This window comes from Aspergillus ibericus (assembly GCF_003184845.1).
Source record: "Aspergillus ibericus CBS 121593 unplaced genomic scaffold BO80scaffold_74, whole genome shotgun sequence".
Lineage (NCBI taxonomy): Eukaryota > Fungi > Ascomycota > Eurotiomycetes > Eurotiales > Aspergillaceae > Aspergillus > Aspergillus ibericus.
The window spans coordinates 59,679-83,602 of record NW_020292172.1 but is presented as its reverse complement, the minus strand read 5'-3'; the positions used below and the strand labels follow the sequence as shown (position 1 = coordinate 83,602).

General features: G+C 52.9%; 7 protein-coding genes across 7 annotated transcripts; 2 read left to right on the top strand and 5 right to left on the bottom strand.

Annotated features, from left to right (window-relative positions):
• The first annotated feature begins 287 nt into the window (after positions 1–287).
• BO80DRAFT_429863 (DUF1774 domain-containing protein) lies at positions 288–1,749 on the top strand. The gene is made up of 4 exons (XM_025720574.1): positions 288–347; positions 407–617; positions 719–1,158; positions 1,218–1,749. Exons 1-4 carry the CDS (start codon positions 338–340, stop codon positions 1,433–1,435), a joined length of 879 nt encoding a protein of 292 aa, XP_025569802.1. The 5' UTR covers positions 288–337; the 3' UTR covers positions 1,436–1,749.
• A 2,531-nt stretch (positions 1,750–4,280) lies between these two features.
• Positions 4,281–8,358, top strand: chsB (chitin synthase class II). The gene is made up of 6 exons (XM_025714761.1): positions 4,281–4,333; positions 4,405–4,770; positions 5,115–6,817; positions 6,871–7,055; positions 7,117–7,283; positions 7,335–8,358. The coding sequence occupies exons 2-6, from the start codon at positions 4,544–4,546 to the stop codon at positions 8,236–8,238; spliced, it is 3,186 nt and encodes a 1,061-aa protein (XP_025569801.1). The 5' UTR covers positions 4,281–4,333; positions 4,405–4,543; the 3' UTR covers positions 8,239–8,358.
• BO80DRAFT_263030 (amidase) lies at positions 8,358–10,937 on the bottom strand. The gene is made up of 7 exons (XM_025714763.1): positions 10,177–10,937; positions 10,019–10,117; positions 9,899–9,972; positions 9,744–9,843; positions 9,267–9,688; positions 9,089–9,212; positions 8,358–9,035 (listed from the first exon to the last, which is right to left on the bottom strand). The coding sequence occupies exons 1-7, from the start codon at positions 10,450–10,452 to the stop codon at positions 8,478–8,480; spliced, it is 1,653 nt and encodes a 550-aa protein (XP_025569800.1). The 5' UTR covers positions 10,453–10,937; the 3' UTR covers positions 8,358–8,477.
• A 143-nt stretch (positions 10,938–11,080) lies between these two features.
• On the bottom strand, positions 11,081–12,652 carry BO80DRAFT_459768 (putative di-, tri-valent inorganic cation transporter; the record flags this gene model as incomplete). The annotated part of the gene is made up of 8 exons (XM_025722358.1): positions 11,081–11,395; positions 11,447–11,526; positions 11,577–11,765; positions 12,021–12,101; positions 12,150–12,297; positions 12,351–12,395; positions 12,441–12,490; positions 12,571–12,652. 8 exons carry the CDS (start codon positions 12,650–12,652, stop codon positions 11,081–11,083), a joined length of 990 nt encoding a protein of 329 aa, XP_025569799.1.
• A 398-nt stretch (positions 12,653–13,050) lies between these two features.
• Positions 13,051–15,443, bottom strand: BO80DRAFT_429857 (catalase-domain-containing protein). Its single transcript, XM_025720573.1, has 3 exons — positions 15,176–15,443; positions 14,691–15,116; positions 13,051–14,640 (listed from the first exon to the last, which is right to left on the bottom strand). Exons 1-3 carry the CDS (start codon positions 15,344–15,346, stop codon positions 13,087–13,089), a joined length of 2,151 nt encoding a protein of 716 aa, XP_025569798.1. The 5' UTR covers positions 15,347–15,443; the 3' UTR covers positions 13,051–13,086.
• A 469-nt stretch (positions 15,444–15,912) lies between these two features.
• BO80DRAFT_429856 (AFG1 family ATPase) lies at positions 15,913–18,267 on the bottom strand. The gene is made up of 4 exons (XM_025720572.1): positions 17,630–18,267; positions 17,080–17,527; positions 16,509–17,025; positions 15,913–16,437 (listed from the first exon to the last, which is right to left on the bottom strand). The coding sequence occupies exons 1-4, from the start codon at positions 17,988–17,990 to the stop codon at positions 16,096–16,098; spliced, it is 1,668 nt and encodes a 555-aa protein (XP_025569797.1). The 5' UTR covers positions 17,991–18,267; the 3' UTR covers positions 15,913–16,095.
• Positions 18,268–18,804: 537 nt separating this feature from the next.
• Positions 18,805–21,578, bottom strand: BO80DRAFT_262889 (phosphatidylinositol-3-phosphate-binding protein BEM1). Its single transcript, XM_025714760.1, has 4 exons — positions 21,245–21,578; positions 20,932–21,048; positions 19,887–20,645; positions 18,805–19,822 (listed from the first exon to the last, which is right to left on the bottom strand). The coding sequence occupies exons 1-4, from the start codon at positions 21,248–21,250 to the stop codon at positions 18,905–18,907; spliced, it is 1,800 nt and encodes a 599-aa protein (XP_025569796.1). The 5' UTR covers positions 21,251–21,578; the 3' UTR covers positions 18,805–18,904.
• Positions 21,579–23,924: the final 2,346 nt, after the last annotated feature.

Here is a 23,924-nt window from a genome sequence, read left to right as displayed (position 1 = left end):
TAGTAGGATCTTCCCCCCAAAGTAGACCCGGTCCGGTAGAAGCGAGCAAAAAACCAGACGAGGAACGACGCAACACGACATCCGGAAGGGCGGCAGTCCCGTGATGGACGGGAGGCTGGCCAGTGAGCGAGCAGCCAGCCGGTCAGGAGATCAGGCAATGCGGGGGAGCTTTTCCCAATGACATCTTCCAGTCGGCTTCCCAGATGCGACACAATATAACCCACCGCATGTCCTCTTCCCCCCGGTTTGTTCCAGAGCTCTCTGCTTCGAGGCACCGACCGTTGTTCATCTCCCGTAGCCATCCATCTGACGCCCAGTCGTAGCTGTTTGGTTCATCATGGCAACCTGTGAGCGTCTCTTCCTTGGCGTCCATTTCCATCCCTTACTAACGTCCGTCGGTCCTCAGACAATCCATTCGCCAAACGAGAGTCGCACGACAGGTTCTCGCTGGGAACCTATCGTGTTCTCGTGCCTTTGTCGTGGGCGCTTGTCGTGATCGTCGGCATCTACTATTCCAGCCATGCCCCCGATGTCAAGCACGGCCATACTATCTGGAAGCAGGCCAACAAGCATATCACACCCTTTAGCTTGAGCACTGTCATTGGTGGTATCTACTGGTAACTACCCTATCTTCTTATTTACTCTCATCTATCTACTTCCCAATTCTGAAACCTCTTCCCAACCCGACCAATCATCAAGTTCGTCTAACGCACTCCAGGGTCATTGTACTCATATCCCAAGTCGGCTATGTGTATCATCTCTTCTCCAATGACGCCGTGGTGGCTACCGCCGCTGCCAATGTAGGATCCCACTTCATTCTGAACAACCTGTTCATCTTTGCTTGGATTCTCCTGTGGACCCGCAACCACTTCTGGGGCTCAGAGATCATTTTGATCGCGCACTTCTTGAATCAAAAGACGACCTACTGGCGCCATCGCACGCTGCCATCTATCTCACACTTCGCCGCCGTCGCAGCGCCCTACGCCTGGACTCTGATTGCGCTGTTCTGGAACGGAGCTGTCGCAGTGAACAGCAACAGCCTCCCGGCGAGGATCGTGGCTAATGTGTTCATCTGGGTGCTTTTCTCATTGGGCTCGACGCACATCTTGGCCACCCAGGATGACATTCTGGGTTACAGTCTGAGTTTCTTGACGCTGGGTATGCAGTACCATAGACCCTCCCGAAAGTGTGATCAAAACGCTAATAGACATTTGCAGCATTGGCCGTTAAGCAGGTTGGCGTCAAGATTATTTCCCTGCAATGGATTTTCGCCATTGTCATCTTTGTCGTCTTCTTCGCGGAGTCCCTCTACATTACTTTGACGAAGTACTCCGGTCGCAATGTCTTCTTCCGCAGGGCTGAGCAGCCGCTGGCGGCCGACCGTGAGCGGGAGCCTTTGCTCAACGAATCGGCACAGCCTGCGCAGTCTGCCTAATTATGTGATGTCGAGCTGAGCGTACGATGGATACTTGCTGGGATTCATGTGGTTTCTAGGCCACTTGATTTCGCAGGGAAGTCAGACAATTGTGTTCGGTTGGTTCTCGTCGTCTCCTCTCGGCGCTGTATACTGCCATGGGTATTACCCGCTATGGTTCTCGGGATTGATTGTCCGCAAGGCTGGAGTCATGATTGAGTTACGGCATCGGTCAATGGGCTTTATAGTAATCGGGTGCAATTTCGGTGCAATGTGTCTGTCTTCGCTGGATTTATTGTCAATTCCTCTGGAAACGATCTGTTGTTATATTATTGTTGTTGCCATTATTGCTCCAGTATTTATATGATCGGAGTTACGTCACTAGAAACAGAATGGATGTTCATCACTCGATCCGTGCCTAGCCCAGTAGTAAGGCAAGACGCCACATGCAGCAGAGATAAGTTGATATCCTCAACGAATGAATGAAATTCGATAGACTACAATCAGCGTTTCTCACCGAACAGTATATCAATCCGTCGTGCTTCGAGTCAAAAGTATAATATGCCCATCAGGATAGAAGGGTTATAGTTCCCCAGGTACCCGACCCACCTTCTAAACGTACCAGAAACAACCTCTTATAGTAGCACACAGCGAATAACCCTCATATCACAGCTCACCGCAAAATCGGCCCCTTGTGATCTCTATGTCTTGCCCAAACAAATAGGGCCAAGTGGTGCTTCTTCTGCTAATATCAAAACACGGAACATTGCCACTGGTTGCCAGAAATGTAGAATGCCGTCTGTATCATGCCAGGTAATCTTGGCCTCTTTGTCGGTAGCTGGGGCGTTTGGGGCAGTGGTATAGTTGCGAGCATGTCTAGAATATAGAATATGTGTTTCTTTGAGAAGATCTGGGATATATATATTTGTGTAAACCGCAGGCCGTGGATATTAGCAGGCAATATGATTGGTGGATTTTTCAGATCCTTGTTCCCTTTTCATTGTGTTCGAAGAGAACTGTGATAGGAGTGACTGATAACGGTGTCGCCGTAATGGGTTCCAACATCACTGCTCTGCTGTAATATACATAGACAGGGACAGAAGGAACCCGAGTTGCCGAGTTTCATCTCTTTTTCTAATTCGTAGTTGGGCAAGTCGAATTGAATGTTGTAGATGACTGAGATGGTCCCCCGTGTATTGATGATTTGAAACATATTCCTTGCTTCTTGCAGTTCGATATGCCCAGCCAGTGTTGCCCCAGTGGCATAGTCTATCTTGACCAGAGCAGTCCCAGGTTTCTTGTCTGTTCCCAGTCCCGGTGTAGTGACTTTGCTGTTTGGATTTCATTGAGCGAAACCATGGGGATTATAGATTCCTTCGTAACCGAGTGAGTCTGTTCATACATCCGGTCATTCCCATTCCATCTGGCCATCGCTTGAGTATGTTCATGCCTGACACAAGGCCACGTTTGCCAGGATTGGGAATCAGTCGAGGGGCTCTTCGTGGCCCCTCCATAAGGCAGGCCCGGATGTGTCCGCAGGGCGTTGATGCATCTTTCATATCAAGCTTCATCTGGACTTTGTGAAAATCTCAATAGCTCTCTTCTCATTCAGTACTATGAGATAGAGATAAAACATATTTCCCGGTGACTACCGTGAAGATGGGAGTATTGTAGATCTTGAGTATTTGGTCGGCATCTGGCTATATTCCAGGTCCGAACAATCGACAGGCCAGCATCGCCTCACATAACTCGGACCCATCAGGCTGATGGAATATGAATTAATTTGAAGTTGAAAGTAAAATTGAAGGTGTCTGCCAGGTGCCAATTGAACTAAGTCAGCACTGCAGCATAAAGCTAAAGGATACATCTTTCTCTCCTGGCGTTCTTCGAAGGCACTACGCAGTGCGGACAAGCCCCCAGGGCTTGTGATTCATCCATTGTGTAGAATTGTCATGTACGGAGTATGCAATGTGAAACTAGACTGTATCCCTGGCCAGAGGGGTTGTTTTTGATACCTTGATGAGTTCAATCCCCGCACATGCGTCAGAGCTTAGGCTGTTAGGTCTGTTCTATGTAAATACTCCGCTTACGGAGTATACTGAAGCCGGAGTATTGTCCGGTGAGGAGGGGATTTGAAGGAAGAGGACGTATGTGGAGAGTAGTAGTAGAAGTAGGGCGGAGGAAGGCATACACATTTTATATATTTGGTGTATCCGTGAATCAAATTAATCCTCCAAGTGATAGACAATATGTCACAGAACCCAGTAAACAGACTACAGAAGTGACTCAAGCTACTGACCGAGGTGATTGACGAGTAAGGATATTCATGAGGCTTGTCCTCGCTTGATGTGGATCAGTGAAGCGGATTTGAGGATGACGGCTTCAGGCACAGCGAAATGGTGCCTGAGAGAAGATGGAGTCGGCCCACGGAAACCGACCGGAAATGGACGGAAACCGGAGCCACAACCAAAAGCAAGTAAGGAACAGGAACACACCCCGGAACCATTGGGATTTCTGCTTCGATCAAGTGGTGTCTTTCCGCTGCAAGGATGGTCGCCCCGCCCGCTCGCTCCTCCAAGCTTCGGTTGCCCCGGTGATAACCACGCTCTCCACGCCGCACTGTTCGTCAGCGCCGTGATTACGACGGCTTCTAGGCGCCCGTATCCAAGGTGATTTCATAAGAAGACGCTGGGGCGAATCTCTGTCCGGCCCGTCCTTCATCTGTCTTCACGTGTTGACGCCAGTGTGGTTGGTCGCAACGTTTGTTTACCACGAACCTTCGAGTTTCGCATCCGAGGTTCCACGCTCTGACGTGCTGCATCCTTTGTTCGATCTCGTTTCCTGATACATTCCGATCCACCTCCAAGCATATTTGGTTTGTTTACGGGACTACCAGACAACCGGTTGCTCCTGCCCATCGTGAGTTACATTCTCCATGACACAATCTGGTAGCAGAGCAAATTAGACTAACGCTTTGGCTTGCCTTCAAGAACCGGCAGATCAGTGCAATCGGGTGCTTTAGGTTGAGATCGTCTTGCATCAGCAACGCAGATACCTGAGAGAACATCTTGTACCACCGTTACCTTGACCATCGGATACTATGAACGATTGAGCGGATAGCAGACAACCATGAACAATTCGTCGCGGATGTATGTGCCGGCGCACAACCAGGAGGAGGAGCCGCCGGCATACGATACTTATGGAGAGGCGGTCTATGACTCTCCTCCAGCATCTCGTCTGAATGGAGCCACGATGCGGCTCCTTCCAACCAGCACGACTGTCGAGAGTGATTTGAGCGCTGAGACGGGGCCTGCCTCGGAGTATCCCTATGGGGAACCATATACCGATGATAGCAGGTCAGTAACGATCCATTCCATCTTATTAGGTTGTGTGGTGGCTTCTGGCATACCATGGATCCCGTGTGGCATGTGCCATCCGGCGTGGGGCTCCATACCTCTTCCCTTGTTGACATGGTCGATGCCATTAAACCCTTGGTTTGGCAAAGGCCAGGTCTATCGGGGAGTTTGAAAGCAGTTCTCGTGCTGTAAACCCATAGCATACGTTGCTTCCCTGGCCTGTGCCTACCATACTCTTGTTTGCATATCGGATGTCTCCGGACATCCGGCGCAACTTCTTTCAGGATGATTTACGAGATGTTGGTTATGAAACGAGAGGCTAATGGGCGTGCTCAAATCCGCAGAAGTGAACGCGATCGATACTTCCAGTATGACTCGAGTGACTCTCCTTCACGGCCCATGTCGAGTCTGGGAAACGTACCAACGATCCCTCCGCCAGCGGCATCGACGGTAGATGCCCCACAATATACTTCGCGTCCTGGTTCTCCCGCGCGGCCGTGGTCGCCGAATCGTGTAGGGAACTGGGCCAGACCCCCGGCGCCGCCATCGGTCGCAAGCTCGCAGTATGAACGTGCGGATCTCAACGGCAGTCCACGACCGGGCACCCCCAGTTCAAGATACGGGGGTAGTCCTAGGCGACCGCTGCCACCGGCGCCACTGTTCTCAATCCCAGGGGCTCAGGATACGAGCATTCCTATCAACGAAGGGGATGTATTCGGTGGCGGCGGGCGGACTATCGACCCTAGGCACGACAATCGAGCCAGCATGCAATCACTCATGAGCGAATCTACGATCACAGACGAGAAAGATATGATGTCGAAAATTGATCTGGATGATGGTCTGGATGAAACCGATGAGATGGTCGACCCGAACATGCATTATGGCCCAGCTCCGGAAAAGCAGAGTCGCCGAGGTGTTCGCGAAGCCCAGATGTCAAGGAAAGAGGTCCAACTGATCAACGGTGAACTGATTCTGGAGTGCAAGATACCGACTATTCTGCACTCCTTTCTGCCTCGACGAGACGACCGTGAATTCACCCACATGCGCTATACTGCCGTGACCTGTGATCCGGACGACTTTACCCAGCGAGGCTATAAGCTGCGCCAGCAGATCGGTACTACGATGCGCGAGACAGAGTTGTTCATCTGTATTACGATGTACAATGAGGATGAGATCGGCTTCACCCGGACCATGCATGGTGTCATGCAAAATATCACCCACTTCTGTTCGCGATCCAAATCTCGGACGTGGGGTAAGAATGGCTGGAAAAAGATTGTGGTCTGCATCATCGCCGACGGTCGTAAGAAGGTACACCCCCGGACCCTGAATGCTTTGGCTGCCCTGGGGGTCTACCAGGAAGGCATCGCCAAGAACGTCGTCAATCAAAAGCAGGTTAACGCACACGTCTATGAGTACACGACGCAGGTGTCGCTTGATCCAGACCTGAAGTTCAAGGGTGCCGAGAAGGGCATCATGCCCTGCCAGGTCATCTTCTGCCTGAAGGAACATAACAAGAAGAAGTTGAACTCGCATCGTTGGTTCTTCAACGCTTTTGGTCGAGCGCTACAGCCGAACATCTGCATCTTGCTCGACGTCGGTACCAAGCCTGCACCCACCGCACTGTACCACCTCTGGAAAGCCTTCGATCGGAACTCCAACGTTGCGGGAGCAGCGGGTGAAATTAAGGCCGGTAAAGGAAAGGGAATGCTCGGTCTCCTGAACCCGCTGGTTGCCAGTCAGAATTTCGAATATAAGATGTCCAATATTTTGGACAAGCCGTTGGAATCCGTTTTCGGGTATATCACGGTGCTTCCCGGAGCGCTCAGTGCGTATCGCTTCTTCGCTCTGCAGAACGACGCCGAGGGCAACGGACCCCTAAACCAGTACTTCAAGGGAGAAACGCTACACGGACAGGATGCCGATGTGTTCACAGCCAACATGTACCTGGCAGAAGATCGTATTCTCTGCTGGGAGCTGGTCGCGAAGAGGGAAGAAAGATGGGTTCTGAAGTTCGTGAAGAATGCTGTTGGTGAAACCGACGTGCCAGGTAACTACGACGCCTGCCCTACCGAGAGTGAAGGCCGCTAACATGCTCGCTAGACTCGATTCCCGAGTTCATCTCGCAGAGAAGACGCTGGCTGAACGGTGCCTTCTTTGCAGCCGTGTATTCGATCGTCAATGTAAAGCAACTCTGGAAAACGGACCATTCGCTGGCTCGGAAGATCCTCCTTCAGATCGAGGGCTTCTACCAGTTCATGCAACTGATCTTCACATACTTTGGCTTGGTAGGTCCCTCCACTCAGTGCCATACCGGAAACATTTGCTTAACCAACCCATCACTACCAGGCAAATTTTTATCTCGTCTTCTACTTCATCGCCGGCTCGCTGACTGACGAAAAAATTGACCCCTTTGGCCATAACATCGGCAAATATATCTTCATTATCTTGAGATACGCCTGCGTACTGGTGATGTGCCTACAGTTCATCATTTCCATGGGTAATCGGCCGCAAGGGTGAGTCGTCCATGTCGTGATAAAGGCGAGCCAAGCTAACCCAGATTGCAGCGCCAAAAAGCTATACCTGTCCGGAATTATTGTCTTCGCGATCGTCATGTTCTACACCATCTTCTGCACCGTTTATCTGGTGGTGATCGAACTGATCGCCAAAACCGGCGGGGATTCGTCATTAACCGTGAGCAACGGACTTTTCATCAATATCGTCATGTCGCTGCTTTCCACTGTCGGCCTCTACTTCTTCTCCTCATTCCTCTACCTGGACCCGTGGCACATGTTTACATCTTCCGCGGCCTACTTCATCCTGCTCCCCAGTTACATCTGCACCCTGCAAGTGTACGCATTCTGCAACACTCACGATGTATCCTGGGGTACCAAGGGAGACAACGTGCTGAACATGGATCTCGGAGCTGCACGAGTCATCAACGGAACCACCGTTGAAGTCGAAATGCCCTCGGAGCAACTCGACATTGACAGTGGCTACGATGCCGCGCTCCGCAATCTCCGGGATCGAGTCGAAGTTCCCGAAACCCCCATCACCGAGAGCCAAATGCAAGAAGACTACTACCGCGCGGTGCGTACTTACATGGTCTCCATCTGGATGGTGGCCAATGTCATCCTCGCCATGGCCATCTCCGAAATCTACGGCCCGGACGCGGGCGGCACGAACATCTACCTCGCCATCATCCTCTGGTCCGTGGTGGTCCTGGCCCTGATCCGTGTGATCGGGTCCACGACGTACGCCATCTTACTCGTTGTGCAGAAGATCGTCGAAGGCAAGGGCAAATTCGATGCCGGCAATCTGGCGAACATGAGTGCTACCTCGAGCGCGGTGAGCGGACACAATAGCACGGCGCTCCGGTATGGGGGTGGCGTTAGCATGAAGGATAAATTCTCGGAGACGAAATGGACGATGAAGAGACAATTAGGTAAAGCGATGTTTTGGAGGAAGTGATGACTTGATCATTCTGTCTCACTTCCTAGACATCCCCCTGGTGTTTGTGTTTGTGTTCTCATTTCTTTTTCTTTTTCTTGGATGGAATTTTGACGACTTAATGGATGGATGAACGGGTTTCTCATGTATGTATTTATGTTTCATGATGATGCATTGATGGATGGGTATAATGGATTGTATATGACCAATGATATGGATTTGCTTCATGTTGATTGAAGAGTAGACACTCGGTGGATCAATCAGAGCATCGACCTAGTCTGCTCCGTTCCACCATTCAGGATCCCACTGACCAACGCACCCGCCGCCAGAGTCTCCTCGTCTTTGAAATGCTTTCCGACTAATTGCAGTGCAATCGGTGCACCTTCGTATCGTTCCGGACCGGTGTATTTACTCCACTCGCGCGCGTCCACCTCGCCTCGAGGTGTATATGTCTTATCGTCGCCGGAAAGTTGGTCCAACTGGAGATCCACGCTCAGGCCGGAGGGGAACACGACGGCCGGCTGGTCGAGGATGTTCCAGATAGCAGTGTAGTTCCAGTAGTGGGATTCGCCTAGCACGGAGGCGACGCCCGCGTACGCAGGGCAAAGAATGAAATCTACCCCGCGGGATTTCATCAGCGCGTGGTATTCGTCTCTGTATGTGTCGCGCTGGACGTTCAGCTCCCAGGCTTCGGCGACCGTGAGAGGGTCGGGACTGCTATAGGCGAACGCCCAGGCCGTCAAGGGGAGGGTTGGCTCTCCGGTTTGAGAGATGAGGTTTCGTTGGCTGAGTGCTCCGTCCGGGAAGTACATCGAGGACTGGTGTTTTGGTTAGAATGGGTAGGTAGTATCGGCAGTAGCATGGGTCATACGATAATATCCCAACCGTGCTCATGCTTATAAGGGTCCCAATCAATGACCTTGAGACCAGCTGCTTGGAGCTTGGCTTTGGCGTGTTTGAGGGCCCGTGTCACCGGGGGATGAGGGCGGACGTAACTGATCAGTCAGCTTCTACCTTGTCAGTCTGGGTCTGAATGACAATCAGCTTACCCGTCATCCCACATGATTGCAACAGTCATGTCTCTGGTGGGCTTGACCCTTTTCCAGGGCACTGGGGCTAGGGATGTCTCGATATCCCATGGCTCTTGGTCGATGACGGCCCGCTGAAAGAGATCCAGATCCTCCACGCTCTGGCTGGCAAGGGGGCCAATTACACCGCGGATGGACTCGTGGCCAGGCTCGGGTGCTTTGGCACCTGATATTGGGTTACGAAGCGCTGTTGGACGAAACCCATAAGAGCCACAGAATGCGGCAGGGGCTCGGATGGAGCCCCCGATGTCTGTTCCGACACCTAGAGGAGCGCATTTGAAGCCCGTCGAAGCACCTTCGCCACCTGAGGAGCCTCCAGAGCTAAGGGTGCGGTTGTAGGGGTTGAGCGTTGTTCCGGTAAGGTTATTGCTGCAGCAGAGGTGCTTCATATATTGATTAGCCGTTGTGGATCATGCATGGAAGGCAAGGAGTGGCTACCATGAGAGATTGCGGTTGGTTGGTTCGGACGTGGAAGATGGCGCCCGCCTTCTCCAGGCATTTCAAAAGGAGGGCGTCCTCTGTTGAGATATCATCCACCCTAGTGCTATCAGTCTCTCGCTTCCATTTTCGTCTTGGGATATAAGGGCCCATACCATGCCACATAGCCGGCGTTACATGTGAGACCTTTTATTCCAACATGCTCTTTGACGCTAATCGGGACACCATGCTGCGAAGTATTAACCTTTGTGCACAACACCGTTGGTCGGTCTCACCAAGGGCCCAATTAGCTTTCCGGTCCGTTGATAATACTCATCGAGTTCCTTGGCTCGCGCAATGGCTCGGTCCGCCAGGAATTCCGTGGCAAAGTTTAGCTTATAACAAGGAATTAGTCGAACTGAAACCTGGACAAGATACTTTGAAACAGCGATACCAATTGGTGACCCAGTACGGATCGTTTGAGGAACGCCACCACCACTTCCTCTGCCGTGAGCCTCCCCGCGCCCATTTCCTGGACTAGAGAAGTGGCAGACATGTCGGTGATGCTGAGCTCTTTCTCGGTGAGCAGGCCGCTTCGACGTGGGAAATCCTCCACATTCTTCGTATCGGCTGAGGGCAACTTGTGTGCGGGGAGAAGCCATTGCTTGGGGATGGAGTTATGAAGAGTGTCCTTGGCTTTCTGAGCCTGGAGCTCCCAGGTGAGTGACATGGTGCAAGGGCCCGCGAGCACTAGAGTCCAAAGCAATCAATGAAGGAAGTGTAGATAAGCGGTGTCTGAGGGGTAGGGGAGGCCCGGTTTAATACCTGCTGCAAGGAGCACAGCATCTCGGAAGCGGAATGCAGTCCAATCACAGGGAGCAGCAATGCTAAGTCGGCGAGTCGGCGTGGCTGATATGCAGCGATTGCTTCGGGTCCTGGGCGAGATAATGACATTTCGGGTGGAGATGCTCTTATCAGGGGTCCGCAAGCACCTGCCTATTCAGGGACCAGCGCGTTCTCGGCTGTTGGCGAGCACCGACGCATCGGCTATCAAGCGCTCTACTGGCCTGGAGATGCAGTATGAAACAGAGCACCGCCTAATTCGTTCACGCGGAAATCATTCCGCAGAGATGATCCGAGTAGCAGCTCTCGGGTCTTCACAATGGTGCTCGGACCAGCATCAAAAGAAAAGGGAATGTTTCATCTTAATGGACGGGGATGGAGCGGGGAAGCAAGAAAGAGGAGTCTGGATTGCCGTTCTACCATCTAATACTGGCGCGGGTCATCTGACCCCGCTCTCCCGTGACATCGGCCTTCTCTTCCTTTCTCATGCTTCCTCCTCGTTCTCAGTTTCTCTTCTATCCACAGCAGGTCAATTCCTCGCATAATGTGCCACACGCCACCTGACATTTCTCAGAGGCTTCCTTGGATTCACCAAATCCCTCTACCTCGGTGATCTGCATGTCCGCCGTGGTCGTCCCCGGCCGTGCCAGCTCCGGCTGAAGCGTGGTGGAATGAATGCCGTATGCGTGGAAACACTCATTGATCGTCTTGGTCAGCCTCAGGAAATTCGGTACCGAGTAGTCCGACACCATCACATGCACCGATGCGAGCGCCTTATGCTGGTTGAGTCGCCAGATGTGTAGCTCATGGATGGATAAAACTCCGGGGATCTGCGAGGAGTCAATGACAAGAACGTGCTAGATGACTTGAGCGTGCGCTACCTTTTCCAGATCATGCTTCACATCCTCAAGATCGACGCCACTGGGCGCGCTTTCTAGTAAAATGATCCCACACCGCCGTACTATGGCCGGGTCTTAGTATCCGTCAAGCAGGCAGCGAGGTAGAACATACCGAGCGGGACTGACGACAGCATAATCATCACAGCTATTCCCATGCTTGTGCCAGGGTCTGCATAGAATCGCCCTCCATAGTGAGTGAGCCAGATGACCAAGGCCGCAGCCATCACTCCAAGGTTGTTGGCCGCATCACCTATGACATGAAGCAAGACCCCCAACATCCCCAAGTCATGTCCATTCGAAGCTGTCCGAGATTCGTGCGAAAGGTGTTTATGGTCATCGTGCTGCACAAATGGGCGTTAGCCAACTGTATGTTGTACGATCTCTCCAGGAACCCACCCCAGGACTTTCCGGTCTTCCTGATTCGTTCGTATTATCGAGTACCGACATAGGAAGCTCCACTGGAGGCAGGGTCTCGTGGTTATGACTGTGTCCATGGTGGTGATGTTCTGTAAATCGTTATCGAAGGTGCTTCGCTACCGGATGCACCAATGATTACCGTGGAGAAACGTGGCGCTGACGAGATTGAGGACCAGCCCGATAGCTCCCATTATGAACATGAGCTTGGGGTTCTCCACGCCTGCTGTACATTAACCGGACGAAGCTCACACATGGACGGGCCACCAACGCTGAATCGCGACAAACCGCTCGATGGCCTGCAAGAAAATGCTGATCCCAAGCGCGAAGAGAAGGACTCCATTGAAAAAGGCACCCAGCAATTGTGCTCGCTGCCACCCGAAGGAGAGGGCTTTGGGCGAGTCATCTGTCTCGGACACCTAGAGCCTGATCTGAATAGTTGTTTCGTCTTGTTCGATGGGACGTGGGCTACCTTGAGAGCCACGAGGGCGACAATAAACCCGACGAGATCGTTCAACTGAACCCATCAGCACCCACAATTTGCAGCATCGACTATACATACGTAGTGGAATGCGTCTGCCACCAAAGCAAGGGAATGTGTATAGAAGCCAACTATTCCGTACCGCACGGTCGCGTCAGCCAGGCTTGCAATGAGAGGGAAGCTGCAGAGGGACCGCGAAGGGGGTTTCAACCGGAGATCTCGGCCACGAAAAAGACCGAAGAGATACCAACCACCACCATCAAGCGCTGAGCGCGTGAGATTCTGAACACCATGATCCCAGTCTGTCTCGGCTGAGAATGAGACCGAGCTCCAGCGACCTTTGCCGTAGAAGTACTCTGGCCCAGGCGGGAGAGAACTGGGTTGTTTACCCCTTGCATGGGGATCGGACTGGGCTGGAATGTGAAGCTCGCGCGGATGACAATCGCTGGTGAATGGGGAATTACAAGGCCAGCCGGTTACTCTGCGGTACCTACCCGGCCAGCCAAGGTCTCGATGGTTCGACTCTTCAGGGGCCGACATGCATTCACTATGACCTCTGTCCTACATCACATGCAGCTGACGTACGGAGTACACCGGCATTTTAATCCAAACCACCGCTCGTTCCTATCCAGGTTCCTCTTGGGCAACGCTTACAGAGATCCATTGGAACAGTACAGACCATAAATAAATGCTTTCATTATCTCATTATCAGATGGGTTGCTAACATCTAGGCAGCGATCTCATCCACCAAGCCCTCCAGTTCCCGCTGCCAGTTTCGGTGCCGTGAGATTTGCCAAACGAACTGGTCAAGGAATCCCTTGCTGGTCTGGTCAATCTTGGAGGATACGCGCAGCAGGTCCGCGGGGCTGCCATGAGCGGTCACCACGCCGTAACTCTCCGTCACCTGGCCACTCGACGCATACTTGATCGCATCGAGGTTGATTTGTTTCCGGATAAAGTCCACGGCTTCGTTGGCACCCGCAATGGGCTTCAGATGAGCAAAGGATTCGGTGATCCAGAACTTGGCAATGCCGTTCTTCGCCAACACGGAAATGTGCTTTCCTCCAGGGACGAATACCGCATCGAATAGAGTAGACCGCATGCCTGGGAAATGGTGATCCGGGATCACTTTCTCACCCGACTCCGAGGTGACCCCTTGACGTTGCGAGCCAATGGTGAAGACAAATGCATTCTGCTTTTGCAAAGCGCTCTTCATGCCCTGGTACGAGTCGAGGTCGAAACCGTCCGCGATGAGAATGGCAACTCGACGGGTGGCAATCTGGGCGCTGTCGGAAAGATACTCGAGTTGGCTGAGGCCCTTGGACGTTTTGCCATCGTTGTCCTTCGGTGCCTTGCTTGGGGTGTCGCCTCCCACGTTTTTCGCGACGGTCTTAGCCAGCTCGAGATCCACGACAGCCAGACGTTCTGAGAGGCGCTTGTACACGACCTCCTCGTCACAATGGTCCAGCTCGAACGAGAATGCTTTGGAAACGTGGAGCTTCTCGATAGGGCTGAGGGAGTTGTAGAACAGCTGGGCCTGGTTGAAATGTTCCTTGAACTTGTCGGACAGGGCGCGAGCTTTCACGCCCTGCTGCTTCTCAGGGTAGGTCGCGAACCCACCCTTTTCCGGTGAGGTCGGGGGGTTAGCATCGTACCTGTTGGGCCAATAGTTCACTTTGCCCTTTGTGATGCGGTGTTTCATCGCCCCATCCCGGTTGACTAGACTCATGTATGGGCACACAGGACGGTTGATTGGCAATTCTTGCCAGTTGGGGCCGAGACGGGAGATTTGGGTATCGAAGTAGGAGAAATTGCGGCCGACGAGGAGGGGATCATCCGAGAAATCGATCCCGGGTACGATATGGCTCGTGCAAAAAGCGACCTGCTCGGTCTGGGGGAAGTATTCGTCCACGTTGCGGTTGAGCTCTAGCTGTCCAATGTACTCGATGGGCACCAGTTCCTCGGGCCAGATCTTAGTAGCATCTTGGATGTCAAACTCAAAATCATTCTTCTTCTCTTCTGGGATCACCTGGATACCAAACTTCCACCGGGGGTATTGGCCTGCCTCAATGGCATCCATCAGGTCCTTGCGGTGGAAGTCTGGATCCTGGCCTGCAATCTTGAGCGCTTCGTCCCAAACCAGGGAATGGACACCAAGCTCGGGGGTGAAGTGAAACTTGACAAAATGGCGCTGTCCTTGAGCGTTGACAAGACAATATGTATTAACGCCAAAGCCCTGCATCATCCGGTACGAGCGAGGAATAGCGCGATCACTCATGATCTAACCCAGTCAGCCAAGCACCTAAACCCCCAGCCCAGATCAACACTCACCCACTGCTGCATATGAGTCGTCTCCGAATGCAGATACTGAAAATCCCAGAAATTATTATGAGCACTCTGTCCCTGCGGAATCTCATTATGAGGCTCCGGCTTGACCGAATGAATCACATCCGGAAACTTGATCGCATCCTGAATAAAAAACACCGGAATATTATTCCCCACGATATCCCAATTCCCTTCCGAAGTATACATCTTCACCGCGAACCCACGAACATCCCGAACGGTATCCGCACTCCCGCGACTCCCTTGGACGGTAGAGAATCGCACAAAGACCGGCGTTTCACGAGCCGTGTCAGTCAGAACACCAGCCGAGGACAGCTCAGGGATCGCTTTATGCAGCTTGAAGGTTCCGAATGCTCCCGCGCCACGGGCATGCACGACTCGTTCAGGGATACGTTCGTGGTCGAAGCGCATAATCTGACCTCGTTAGCTCACCCGCTGAAGAATCATCCAAAGAAAGGAAAAGACAACCATACCTTCTCCCTCGCAATCGGATCCTCAAGCAACGACGGCCCATTATGCTGCCCATCCACCACCCGAAGCCAATGATCCGGATCCGCGATCTTGATCCCGTAATCTGTAGTCATGGGTTGCACGCCCGAGACCTCGACGGTATCTCGAGCCAGATCCGCTTGTTTAGCAGCCATAATGAGATCTCAGAAAAATGAAAATATATGATATTATCCAGATTACACTGGCACAACAACAACAATAAAACACCACACTGCAGACCTTCCACCCAGCATATATACCCACCCCAACCCCCCCCGAACCCCCGATTTCTAAGCGCCCACGAGTAGTTAACAGTCTGAACCCTGAACAATGATGCAACTCGATGAGTAGTAGTACCCACTCAGGTACTGTTACTATGTACTACCGGAGTCGAAAGAGAGTCCATGATGTCAGACCCTTACACCAGTAGGATTGTAGGGTACGGTTCTGACCAATGACGGCCCCGGGAATCAAGGTGACATGATCGTCATGGAGCCTGGTTGTGGGTCGCGTCCCTGACATGGTTGATTCTTGTTGCTGGATGGCGGGATGGATGATTAATGTGTATGGATTGGCGGTGGTGGTGGTGGATGGGGGATGCTTCGGGGAGAGCTCGGAGGTGACGTCATGGGGTTAGTCTGTTTACTTTGGGGAGATGTCTGGTTACTTTGGTGGTAGATTGAATGTGATGAATGATTGATAGGAAGATAATAGGATATATGCGAGTATATGCTATCTGTCTGTCTGTCTGCTCTATGAAATGTATGTGTATGTATGTATAGACGGGTGTATATATGCAACGAAAAGCCCAATGTACGCAACCTCGACCACGGCCAAAATAACCAACCAACCATCCCCACCTCTTTTGTCCCCACAGTACCTCAACTCATTTCTAATCCAATCTTTACATGTTATCTTCACTCCACCGACTTCTCGCCTTCAAGTATGCATCATGTTCACTCTTCCCTTCTTCCACGTCCATGCCTACTCCCAGACCACGCTCAACCCACATCTTACTTCCCATCTCTGAGAGACGGGACAGCGCGCGCGCAAACGCAAAGCGCTCCTCGTCACCGCTGAAGATGGAGGTGGTTTTGAGTGCTTGCATCGACAGGCCGAGGTCGTCCATCATCATGCGCATCGCGTCGGAGAGGTCGCTGCCGTCGTCGGAAAGGGTGGATTTGACGTCTTCCGGCGAGAGGAAGAGGTTGGTTAGGGGGACGGCGGTGGTGAGGACGAGTTTGGCCTGCATTTACGGATGAAAGGGTTAGTGGAGGTTCTTTAGGTGCGCTAAGAGGTAAAGAAAGGGGATCGTACCCTGCTCTCATAAACGGCATCAATGAAGGTGATGAATCGTCGCGCCAGATCTCGTTGGTTCAGGTTCATTCCCGGCACATCGGTGACAATGAATGCCTCGTAGTTCCGGACCAGCTCCAGATAGTCGGCGGCTCCGGTAGCGCTTCCAATCAGCTGCTGGAAGGTGAATTGCGCAGCCTTGCCGCTGGCGAGCGGGACCTGGATCTTGCGACCCCAGACTTCCTGCGTCGCTGGGTGTGGAGGGTCGTTGACCGGGTCTCCGAGGAATTCGAACCATTTCTGGGCGTGGCGGTCGGCGTCAGGGCCGAGCGGGGTGTGGTAGACGGCTGCTGGGGGCCGGGGGATCTTGCGATAGTCGGTGGGAGAGTTGAGGTTGATCACGTCGAGGGCGGTCTTGAGAAGGTTGATGCAGGGGATGAAGGATTCGCGCTGGATGCCGTTCTTGTAGAGGTCATCGGGATGACGGTTGGAGGTGGTAACGAGGAGCACGCCGTGGGACATGAGAGACTCGAGAAGTCTGTCAGAGATTAGGTTAGAGAATGCCGGGGGTGAGGAGAGGAGAGTCATATACCTCCGGAGGATCATTGCGTCCGCAACATCCGTACATTGGAACTCATCGAAACACAGCACACTTGATTTCTCGGCGATAGCAGCCGCCACAAGAGGCAGCGCATCAAAATCGTTGCCGTACTTCATCTTGACAACGTGCATGCGCTTGTGCACATCCTGCATGAAGTTGTGGAAGTGGATGCGCGTCTTGGTGGGGATGTTGGGCGGGAGGGTCTCGTAGAACAGATCCATGAGCATGGTCTTGCCGCATCCGACATCGCCGTACATGTATAGTCCCTGCGGGAGGCTCTCGGGGATCGCGAGTTCCTGCTTCGCGTTGCTGCGCCCAAACAGCGAGCCGAAGAACGACTTGGGCTTTGCGTCAAGCGATTCCACGCTGGGCTGGACGACCGGCGGGGGGTTGTATAATTTCAATCTCTCGTACAGGTCCTGCAATTTCTCGATGATCTCTTCTCAAACCAAATTCACGCCGTCAGCATCTATGAGTATAGGCCATTGACTCCCTCCTGTAGTGGAAGACTTCTCGCCATGAAATGACAGGGGCAACGTACGTCTCTGATAGGGATCATCGCGCAACCGACCCTGCTGGACTCGAAGATCATATTCCACCAACGGACCGCCCTGCAGCCCAGTTGCAACTTCTTCCTCCACAGTCTTCCCCTCAACGGCTGTCGCAAAGCGGCGCGCATACTGGTCCTGCGAAGATCTCACATTTGCATGGTCGCAGACCCGGACACCGTGTGCCGCCACCGACAGACGATAGCGAGGGTTGGTCGCGCCATGAATGCCCCGTCTATACTCCCTGACGCCTGCCTGGCGAGTGCCCCGAGGAACCGCACGCAATAAAGGGCCCCGAGCCCTCAGTGCACCGGGCAAGTAGTCCGCGCACAGTTTTGCAGAAGATCCGCTCATGGGAGTTGGCTTGGACAGAAGCTGTCTGGATGCGATTGTTGTGGAAATGTGTGCGAATGTGCGTTGCGACGGTCGTAAAGACTTAAACCCGAGGTTGTTCGGTCAGCGGCAAACACTCGGCGGAGGAGATCAAGTGCGGCGGCACTCGGCGAAGAGTCGGGAGCTAGATGAAGACTCCGGGCAGGGCAACAGGCCCACACACAAGGAAGAATATACTGACCGTCTGAATGATCGAATGCAAGCGTCTAGATGCAAATTCAGGCCCTGGTGAGTCCGGACGTGTCCTGCAAGCGCTGAACTCCGCGGCAAAAAGGAAACGAGCACATGGCGGCGTTCCGATGGTCGTCATGTGACTCGGAAGCCGGCAACTTTTCGGCCTCCAGATCTATGGCCGACAACGCCCATTGGCCGAGTGCGCCGGACCAAGTACTAGTAATTGGCCATCACATAAATGGCCAGTACTATCCTCTACTACGGTAGTACTACTCTAGGTAGGCAACGCACGCATCGAAAGGCAGTGGTAAACAGTAGGTTTCGAAGCCTACAGCCAGAGAATATATATGCAGGAGAAGACTTATGTACATAGGACAACAGTGCATCACACAAAAGGGTATGGAGGGAAAACAAAGCCATGGCCCACGCGACAGAGAATGCAGAACCAGAACAAAAAAAAAAAAAAAAAAAGGTACATGATGGCGTAAACGTTTCAGGCATGTCATTCTTGTCAACGCATCAACCTCGTGATTCAATAACAACCGCTCAGAGGCTGATGACCAGACAACAGAAAAAGGAACCATAACACCAGTACACCCGAGCACCTCGACAGACGCGGGCGCACGATTTGAACAAGACAAATGGAAAAGATAAAATGACAGACAGATCTATCGGGATATAGACGGGTAAAAATCACGCTTCTATGCAAGTCCAACATATAGGGTGAGTTTGGAGTTTCGCTGGATCGCCGTGTCCAGGTCACTGTCGGTGGCCAGGTCGACGTACGTCCCGGACGGTTCGTCCTTGTACTGAACCACAATATCGTCCTGGATCTTCAGGCGGTCCGTGAGCTTCTCGCGGAGCTGCTGGAGGCTGATGTCGCTGGGGACTCGGATAGCAATGAGGTCGTCCTGGAAGAAGACCTTGACTTTCATGGCGCCGCTGCTCGATGTTGTCGACACCTGCGTTATCGAGCTGGGTTGACGGTTCATCGGGGGTGGTCCGCCATTCGAAAGGGAGAGGGAGGGCTGTCCGCGCTGGTGGGAGTTGCGCTCCGCGTGGACGGCGATGGGCGCCTGCGATGACTGGCGAGAGACGCTCCGAGAGGGCTCATGTGTGGAAGAGTGGTGCGAGCCACCGGAGAACCGCGCATCTTCACCGAACGCATTCGGGTCGATCTCAAAGTCACCGGCCCGTGGTGCAAATAGCTGACGGACCAATTGGCAGCGGGAGATATGGGGAGGCATGGCCAGGAGCTTCTTGATGTATTCATCGAGGTTCTGTCGGCGGCCGTTCGAGATAGCGTCCGTGACATGGGTGACAGGCCCCGGCATATACGGTAGGGTGCGCGCCTTGCCCCGGTTACCCGCTTCCTCCTCGAACTGAGTCAACAGCGCAATCTGGAAATCATAGAAGTCATGGTAGTAGCGCGACAATTCCCAACAGCGACCGTCCTCCATTTTCGCCTCGATGATGTACCAGTATTTGTCATTGTCAAAGCAGTACCGGGGGATCGATGCGGCAATGGGCGCCATCAAAGGCTGCTGGTAGCTTTGCTGCGACTGATGGGAAACTTGCTGCACAAGAGATCCCTTACTGGCATTGCGAGTGTGGTAGCCCTGTCGCATGTTCGGTTAGTCCCGGAGTGTTTCACGGATGCGGAGGAAAGCACGGGCAACTTACCTGGGATTGGCCATTTTGGCTCATTTGGCTCTGGCGGCCGATGGACATCTTGTCCATGCTCGAGGTGACAGACTGCATCGATGAGCCACCGGCGGAGTCGATCTTGCCCAGGGTGATACTGCTGTTCTTGTACTCGGCCGTCATCTTCTTCCATTCCTCCACCTTCGGCACGCCGGCGCGCCTCACAGCCTCGAGTGGATCAGTGACCGCTTGGCCCGTCTGCATATCGCGAAGTTCGAGGAAAGAGACCGGGATGAGACCTGGCCCGCCCAAGCGACCGATGGGTTTGGCGACAAACCATTCCTGGTTCGACTGGGCAATAACAATAATCGCTTCGCCGGCTTTGGCATCGAGTTCGTCCGGTCGCTCGGCTTGGAAGTCATACTGGACGATGCCATAGACCATGGGACTGGATCCACTCTTCCCCAACGCCGACATCCTGGGCTGATAGCTGTTTCGGGAGAAGTTGCTGGCGAAATCTGAACCTGGGAAGGCAGCTCGATCGGAGAAGCCCGAGTCGTGTGGCTCTTTCTTTTTATGAAGGTCCACCGATCCAGCGCTGTCTCGCTCGTTTTTGCCAATCACTTCAAAGAAGGATACTGGAACCAACCCCCTAGCACTAGGGATGAGCGGATTGCACGCTTCGTACCAGTCCAAATCGTCCTCCCTGCTGATAACGTGAAAGAAGTCTCCCTTGCTGAAGGCGAGTTCCTGCGAGTTCCCGGGCTCCGGTTGGTAATCGTAGAGCGCTTTGATAACCTACGCGCAGGACAGGGATAGGGTCAACAGCTGTTTGCCAAGGAGGGCAGCCCGACCAACGCCGGTGAACGAGGGCGAGTGGCACGCAGGAGATCAATTACAACCAACGGCAAAATTATTGGGACGCGAATGTACACAAGGAGGGGTAAGACAGGGGGGAGAACAGCCGAGGATCCCAAACGAACTCAACAGAGGGAACGGGGAATTGGTAAGGGAAACAAACCCAAAAGGAAGACCAGAAAGTGAGGGGAGAATGAAGGAAAAGAAAAGAAAAGAGGGTACACACCTTCTTAGGCGGAAGAATGGCAATGGCGGACTTGGGAGTAATAGAAAGGTGGTGGTGGTTGTGGTGGTGGTGGTGGGGTTTGGGATCTTTCTCCCCTTTGAGAGAGCGTCGAATGGCCTAATTAATTGGTGGTGTTGGAGATTAGCCCAGGGCCGATAGATTGCGCGCGGCAATAAGACGACGGGCGGGAAACAGTCATCAAGGGCTAATTTTTCGGGGACGGTTGTCGGAACAAGACAAGCGACGATAATCGAGATAAACGAGGGGCGGGAAACGAGGGGCGTTCGGGGCAGTTTCAGCAGCTTGGACGTACCTTCATTATTAGTCTCGTCTGGGATCAATCAATCAATCAATCACCCAGCCAGGCCGCGCCCACAGGTGGTCGGGAACGCCAGATCAGCCGCCCGAGGCAAGGCAAGACGTAAGTACGGGGAATAGCCTGCAGCAAGACAAGACCGATCATCCACTTTCTGTCCGTATCAGCCACCCGGTCCAGGCGTCGGTTGGTAACACCGCGAGGTCGATTTGGAGAAGAACGGCGACGGGTGGGAGCACTGAAATCACTGGGATCAGGATCACTGGGATGCGATGGGATGATACAAAGAAAAAAGAATGGGCGGCAATTCCGGATGGCAGCTGAGAGACAAAATGAGGCAAAAAGGGAAGGTAAAAAAAAAAAAAATTCCAAGACCCAAACTTTAATTTGAACAATGAAGGAGCGGTTTGAGTTGTACAGTAGAAAAGGACAGTGACAGACAAATATAGCCTGGGGTGAGAGAGAGAGAGAGACGGAGAGAGTGATGGTCAATGGATGAAATCGAGCGGACGGCTGTCAGCGACGATATGTTATAACTAGAAAAATTTAAGTAGAGTACTCCGTAAGCGCTGCAGGAACACGGCGTGATAATGCAATGATAGCCTCCTATTTTTGTCTGTCCTGCTCCCTCGATTCCTCCCTTGACGAACGGGTTCCGTATGGGGAGTTCTGGATTGCGACGACTGGGACAGAAGGTGGCCCGCTTTCCTTTTGGTGTCCCCCCCGCCCCTGAGGATGGATGGATGGGTAGCAATGAAATGGGATCGCTGGAGCGGTTCAAGTGGGTGGACAATGACGAGGATCCACGCGTGACAGCTGGGCGGAAGGTTTCCAGGGTTGCGTTGTTCTGGAAGGCCCCCCAGCCAGAAGATATTCTTTCTTTTGAGTTTTCCTTGCAACAAACCCGTAGTTAGGAAAGTGGGTGAGGTGGGTGGTGGTGGTGGTGAGAAGTAGTAGTAATCCGTCGAGTCGAGGCAAGGCGATAGGAGAATTATGGGCCGTCCTACCACCACTTTGCGGATTGCGGGAGCACTTGGTGGCTGTGACCCAGACGAAGGAGAAGCCGGTTAGCGATTAGTGGCCGGATGGCATGGACCGTCGTGGGGGGTGTGATTTGTGAAGGATGATGGACGCCGTCCAGACTCGAACTGCTGGTTCAACTGTGGCGGGGACTCCAGCGCCTTCGTCCCGGTTGGTGGGTTCCGGGCCTGTGATGGGGATGAACGAGGTTAGTGCCTTGCTGGAAGGAGGGATTTCGACAGAATATAACCAGCACGACTGGGATTAAAGGAGGTGGTGGTGGAAAGTAAAATCAAACCAGAGCGCGATGCTACATCGGCCGGTGGTAGGTACATACTTACCCACAAAGGAAGGCAATGTCCGATTCGCAGTAGATCGTGATAGACGTTGGACTGGCTGGCTGGCTTAGTTCTGGGAGACGCAGCCGATCGCTTGGTCTTTCGTCGGATCTTGTCCTTTTCACTATTTTGTTTTCTTTTTCTTTTTCACTGTATTAATCTAGACTAACAGAGCAAATGACGATGGTTTCAAACTAGATGGTGATAGGGAGTTTGTGATGGTGATGGTGATGGTGATGCCAAGAATGGTGGCAGTTGACTGAGAAGATGAGCTGAAGAGGGCAATGGATATTAGATATAACCAACGCAGTACTCTTCAGATCCATCAATTCCCAACATCCAACCCAAATGAAACTGAAATCTCTCGAGCACACCCAAGATTGAGATGACTTTCCCCCTCCATCACCTTCAGCCGTGCCCGTCGTTGTGTGCCTAAAAATCCTTTATTTTGTCCTGTCACCAGTCACCATCAGGCCGGGAGCTGCTCCCCGGCCGTCTGCATGGATGCACCGCGTAAGGTATGACGGCCATGTCCACCCTGGTTGGACGCTAAGGGACTAAGTACTTAGCTGAGACTCCTTAGTCTGCTCCTGCATCCAGCCCTGTTAGTAGTGTTATCCCTGACTCTTTTCCTTTTTTTTTCTTCTTTTCCTGGGTTAGAAAAATTTTCTATATTTCCTAGATTCTATTTTTTTAATGGGTTTTCTGGATCCTGTCCCCTTTCCTGGGGTGGGTTCATCCTCCCCTGGGCGCAGTTGGGCAGCAGCGAAGGCCCCCGTCGCATTAACCGGGATCAGTATAGAGACCGGCACCATTCAGCTGGGAACCCGCCCGATCGAATCTTGGGACTGAGTTGAGGAACGGACGGACGATAAGAGTCGGCCGAACGCACTAGAAAACCCATGGCTCGCAGGCTGTGTACCAGATTCTGCAGGAGCGAGCCTGGGAAGTGTGGGAGGCCAAAGCCCGGCGCGTACGTACGTCCGTATGGCAGACAGGCTGTGGTCCTGGCCCAGCGTACCTGAGTTGCGAAGGGCCAGGCCGGGATGATTGGGCTGCGCGGGTGACGAAGGTGGGTTCACGGTTCACACGGGCACGCTGGGTGGCCATCCACCTGGTGGTCTGTGTGCGCTGCTTTTAATTAACGGAGGGCTGCCAACTGCCGGCGGATTCAGATGTCACCTAGTGGTTCTATTTCCATGGAGGGCTGAGTTTAATTACTCCGGTAGCTTCTGACCTCATCCATCATCATATCCCTTCATCCTTAATAAGCGGGATTGCCGAAGGATGTTGAACGGCTCTCAAAATTGGACTTCAAT

Bases quoted from the DNA above. Each gene is read 5' to 3' on its own strand.
- BO80DRAFT_429863 (XM_025720574.1), top strand. The intron at 618-718 runs GTAACTACCCTA...AACGCACTCCAG, and splicing joins GTCATTGGTGGTATCTACTG to GGTCATTGTACTCATATCCC. The intron at 1,159-1,217 runs GTATGCAGTACC...AGACATTTGCAG, and splicing joins TCTGAGTTTCTTGACGCTGG to CATTGGCCGTTAAGCAGGTT.
- chsB (XM_025714761.1), top strand. From the start codon at position 4,544: ATGAACAATTCGTCGCGGATGTATGTGCCGGCGCACAACCAGGAGGAG. The intron at 4,771-5,114 runs GTCAGTAACGAT...TCAAATCCGCAG, and splicing joins CCATATACCGATGATAGCAG to AAGTGAACGCGATCGATACT. The intron at 6,818-6,870 runs GTAACTACGACG...CATGCTCGCTAG, and splicing joins TGGTGAAACCGACGTGCCAG to ACTCGATTCCCGAGTTCATC.
- BO80DRAFT_263030 (XM_025714763.1), bottom strand. From the start codon at position 10,452: ATGTCACTCACCTGGGAGCTCCAGGCTCAGAAAGCCAAGGACACTCTT. The intron at 9,973-10,018 runs GTGAGACCGACC...AATACTTCGCAG, and splicing joins GAAAGCTAATTGGGCCCTTG to CATGGTGTCCCGATTAGCGT. The intron at 9,213-9,266 runs GTAAGCTGATTG...CTGACTGATCAG, and splicing joins GCAATCATGTGGGATGACGG to TTACGTCCGCCCTCATCCCC.
- BO80DRAFT_429857 (XM_025720573.1), bottom strand. From the start codon at position 15,346: ATGGCTGCTAAACAAGCGGATCTGGCTCGAGATACCGTCGAGGTCTCG. The intron at 15,117-15,175 runs GTATGGTTGTCT...TAACGAGGTCAG, and splicing joins ATCCGATTGCGAGGGAGAAG to ATTATGCGCTTCGACCACGA. The intron at 14,641-14,690 runs GTGAGTGTTGAT...TGACTGGGTTAG, and splicing joins CGACTCATATGCAGCAGTGG to ATCATGAGTGATCGCGCTAT.
- BO80DRAFT_429856 (XM_025720572.1), bottom strand. From the start codon at position 17,990: ATGAGCGGATCTTCTGCAAAACTGTGCGCGGACTACTTGCCCGGTGCA. The intron at 17,528-17,629 runs GTACGTTGCCCC...TGGTTTGAGAAG, and splicing joins CGATGATCCCTATCAGAGAC to AGATCATCGAGAAATTGCAG. The intron at 17,026-17,079 runs GTATATGACTCT...AATCTCTGACAG, and splicing joins GACGCAATGATCCTCCGGAG to ACTTCTCGAGTCTCTCATGT.
- BO80DRAFT_262889 (XM_025714760.1), bottom strand. The intron at 20,646-20,931 runs GTGTGTACCCTC...TCCTGCGCGTAG, and splicing joins CCATTCTTCCGCCTAAGAAG to GTTATCAAAGCGCTCTACGA. The intron at 19,823-19,886 runs GTAAGTTGCCCG...AACATGCGACAG, and splicing joins GCCAAAATGGCCAATCCCAG to GGCTACCACACTCGCAATGC.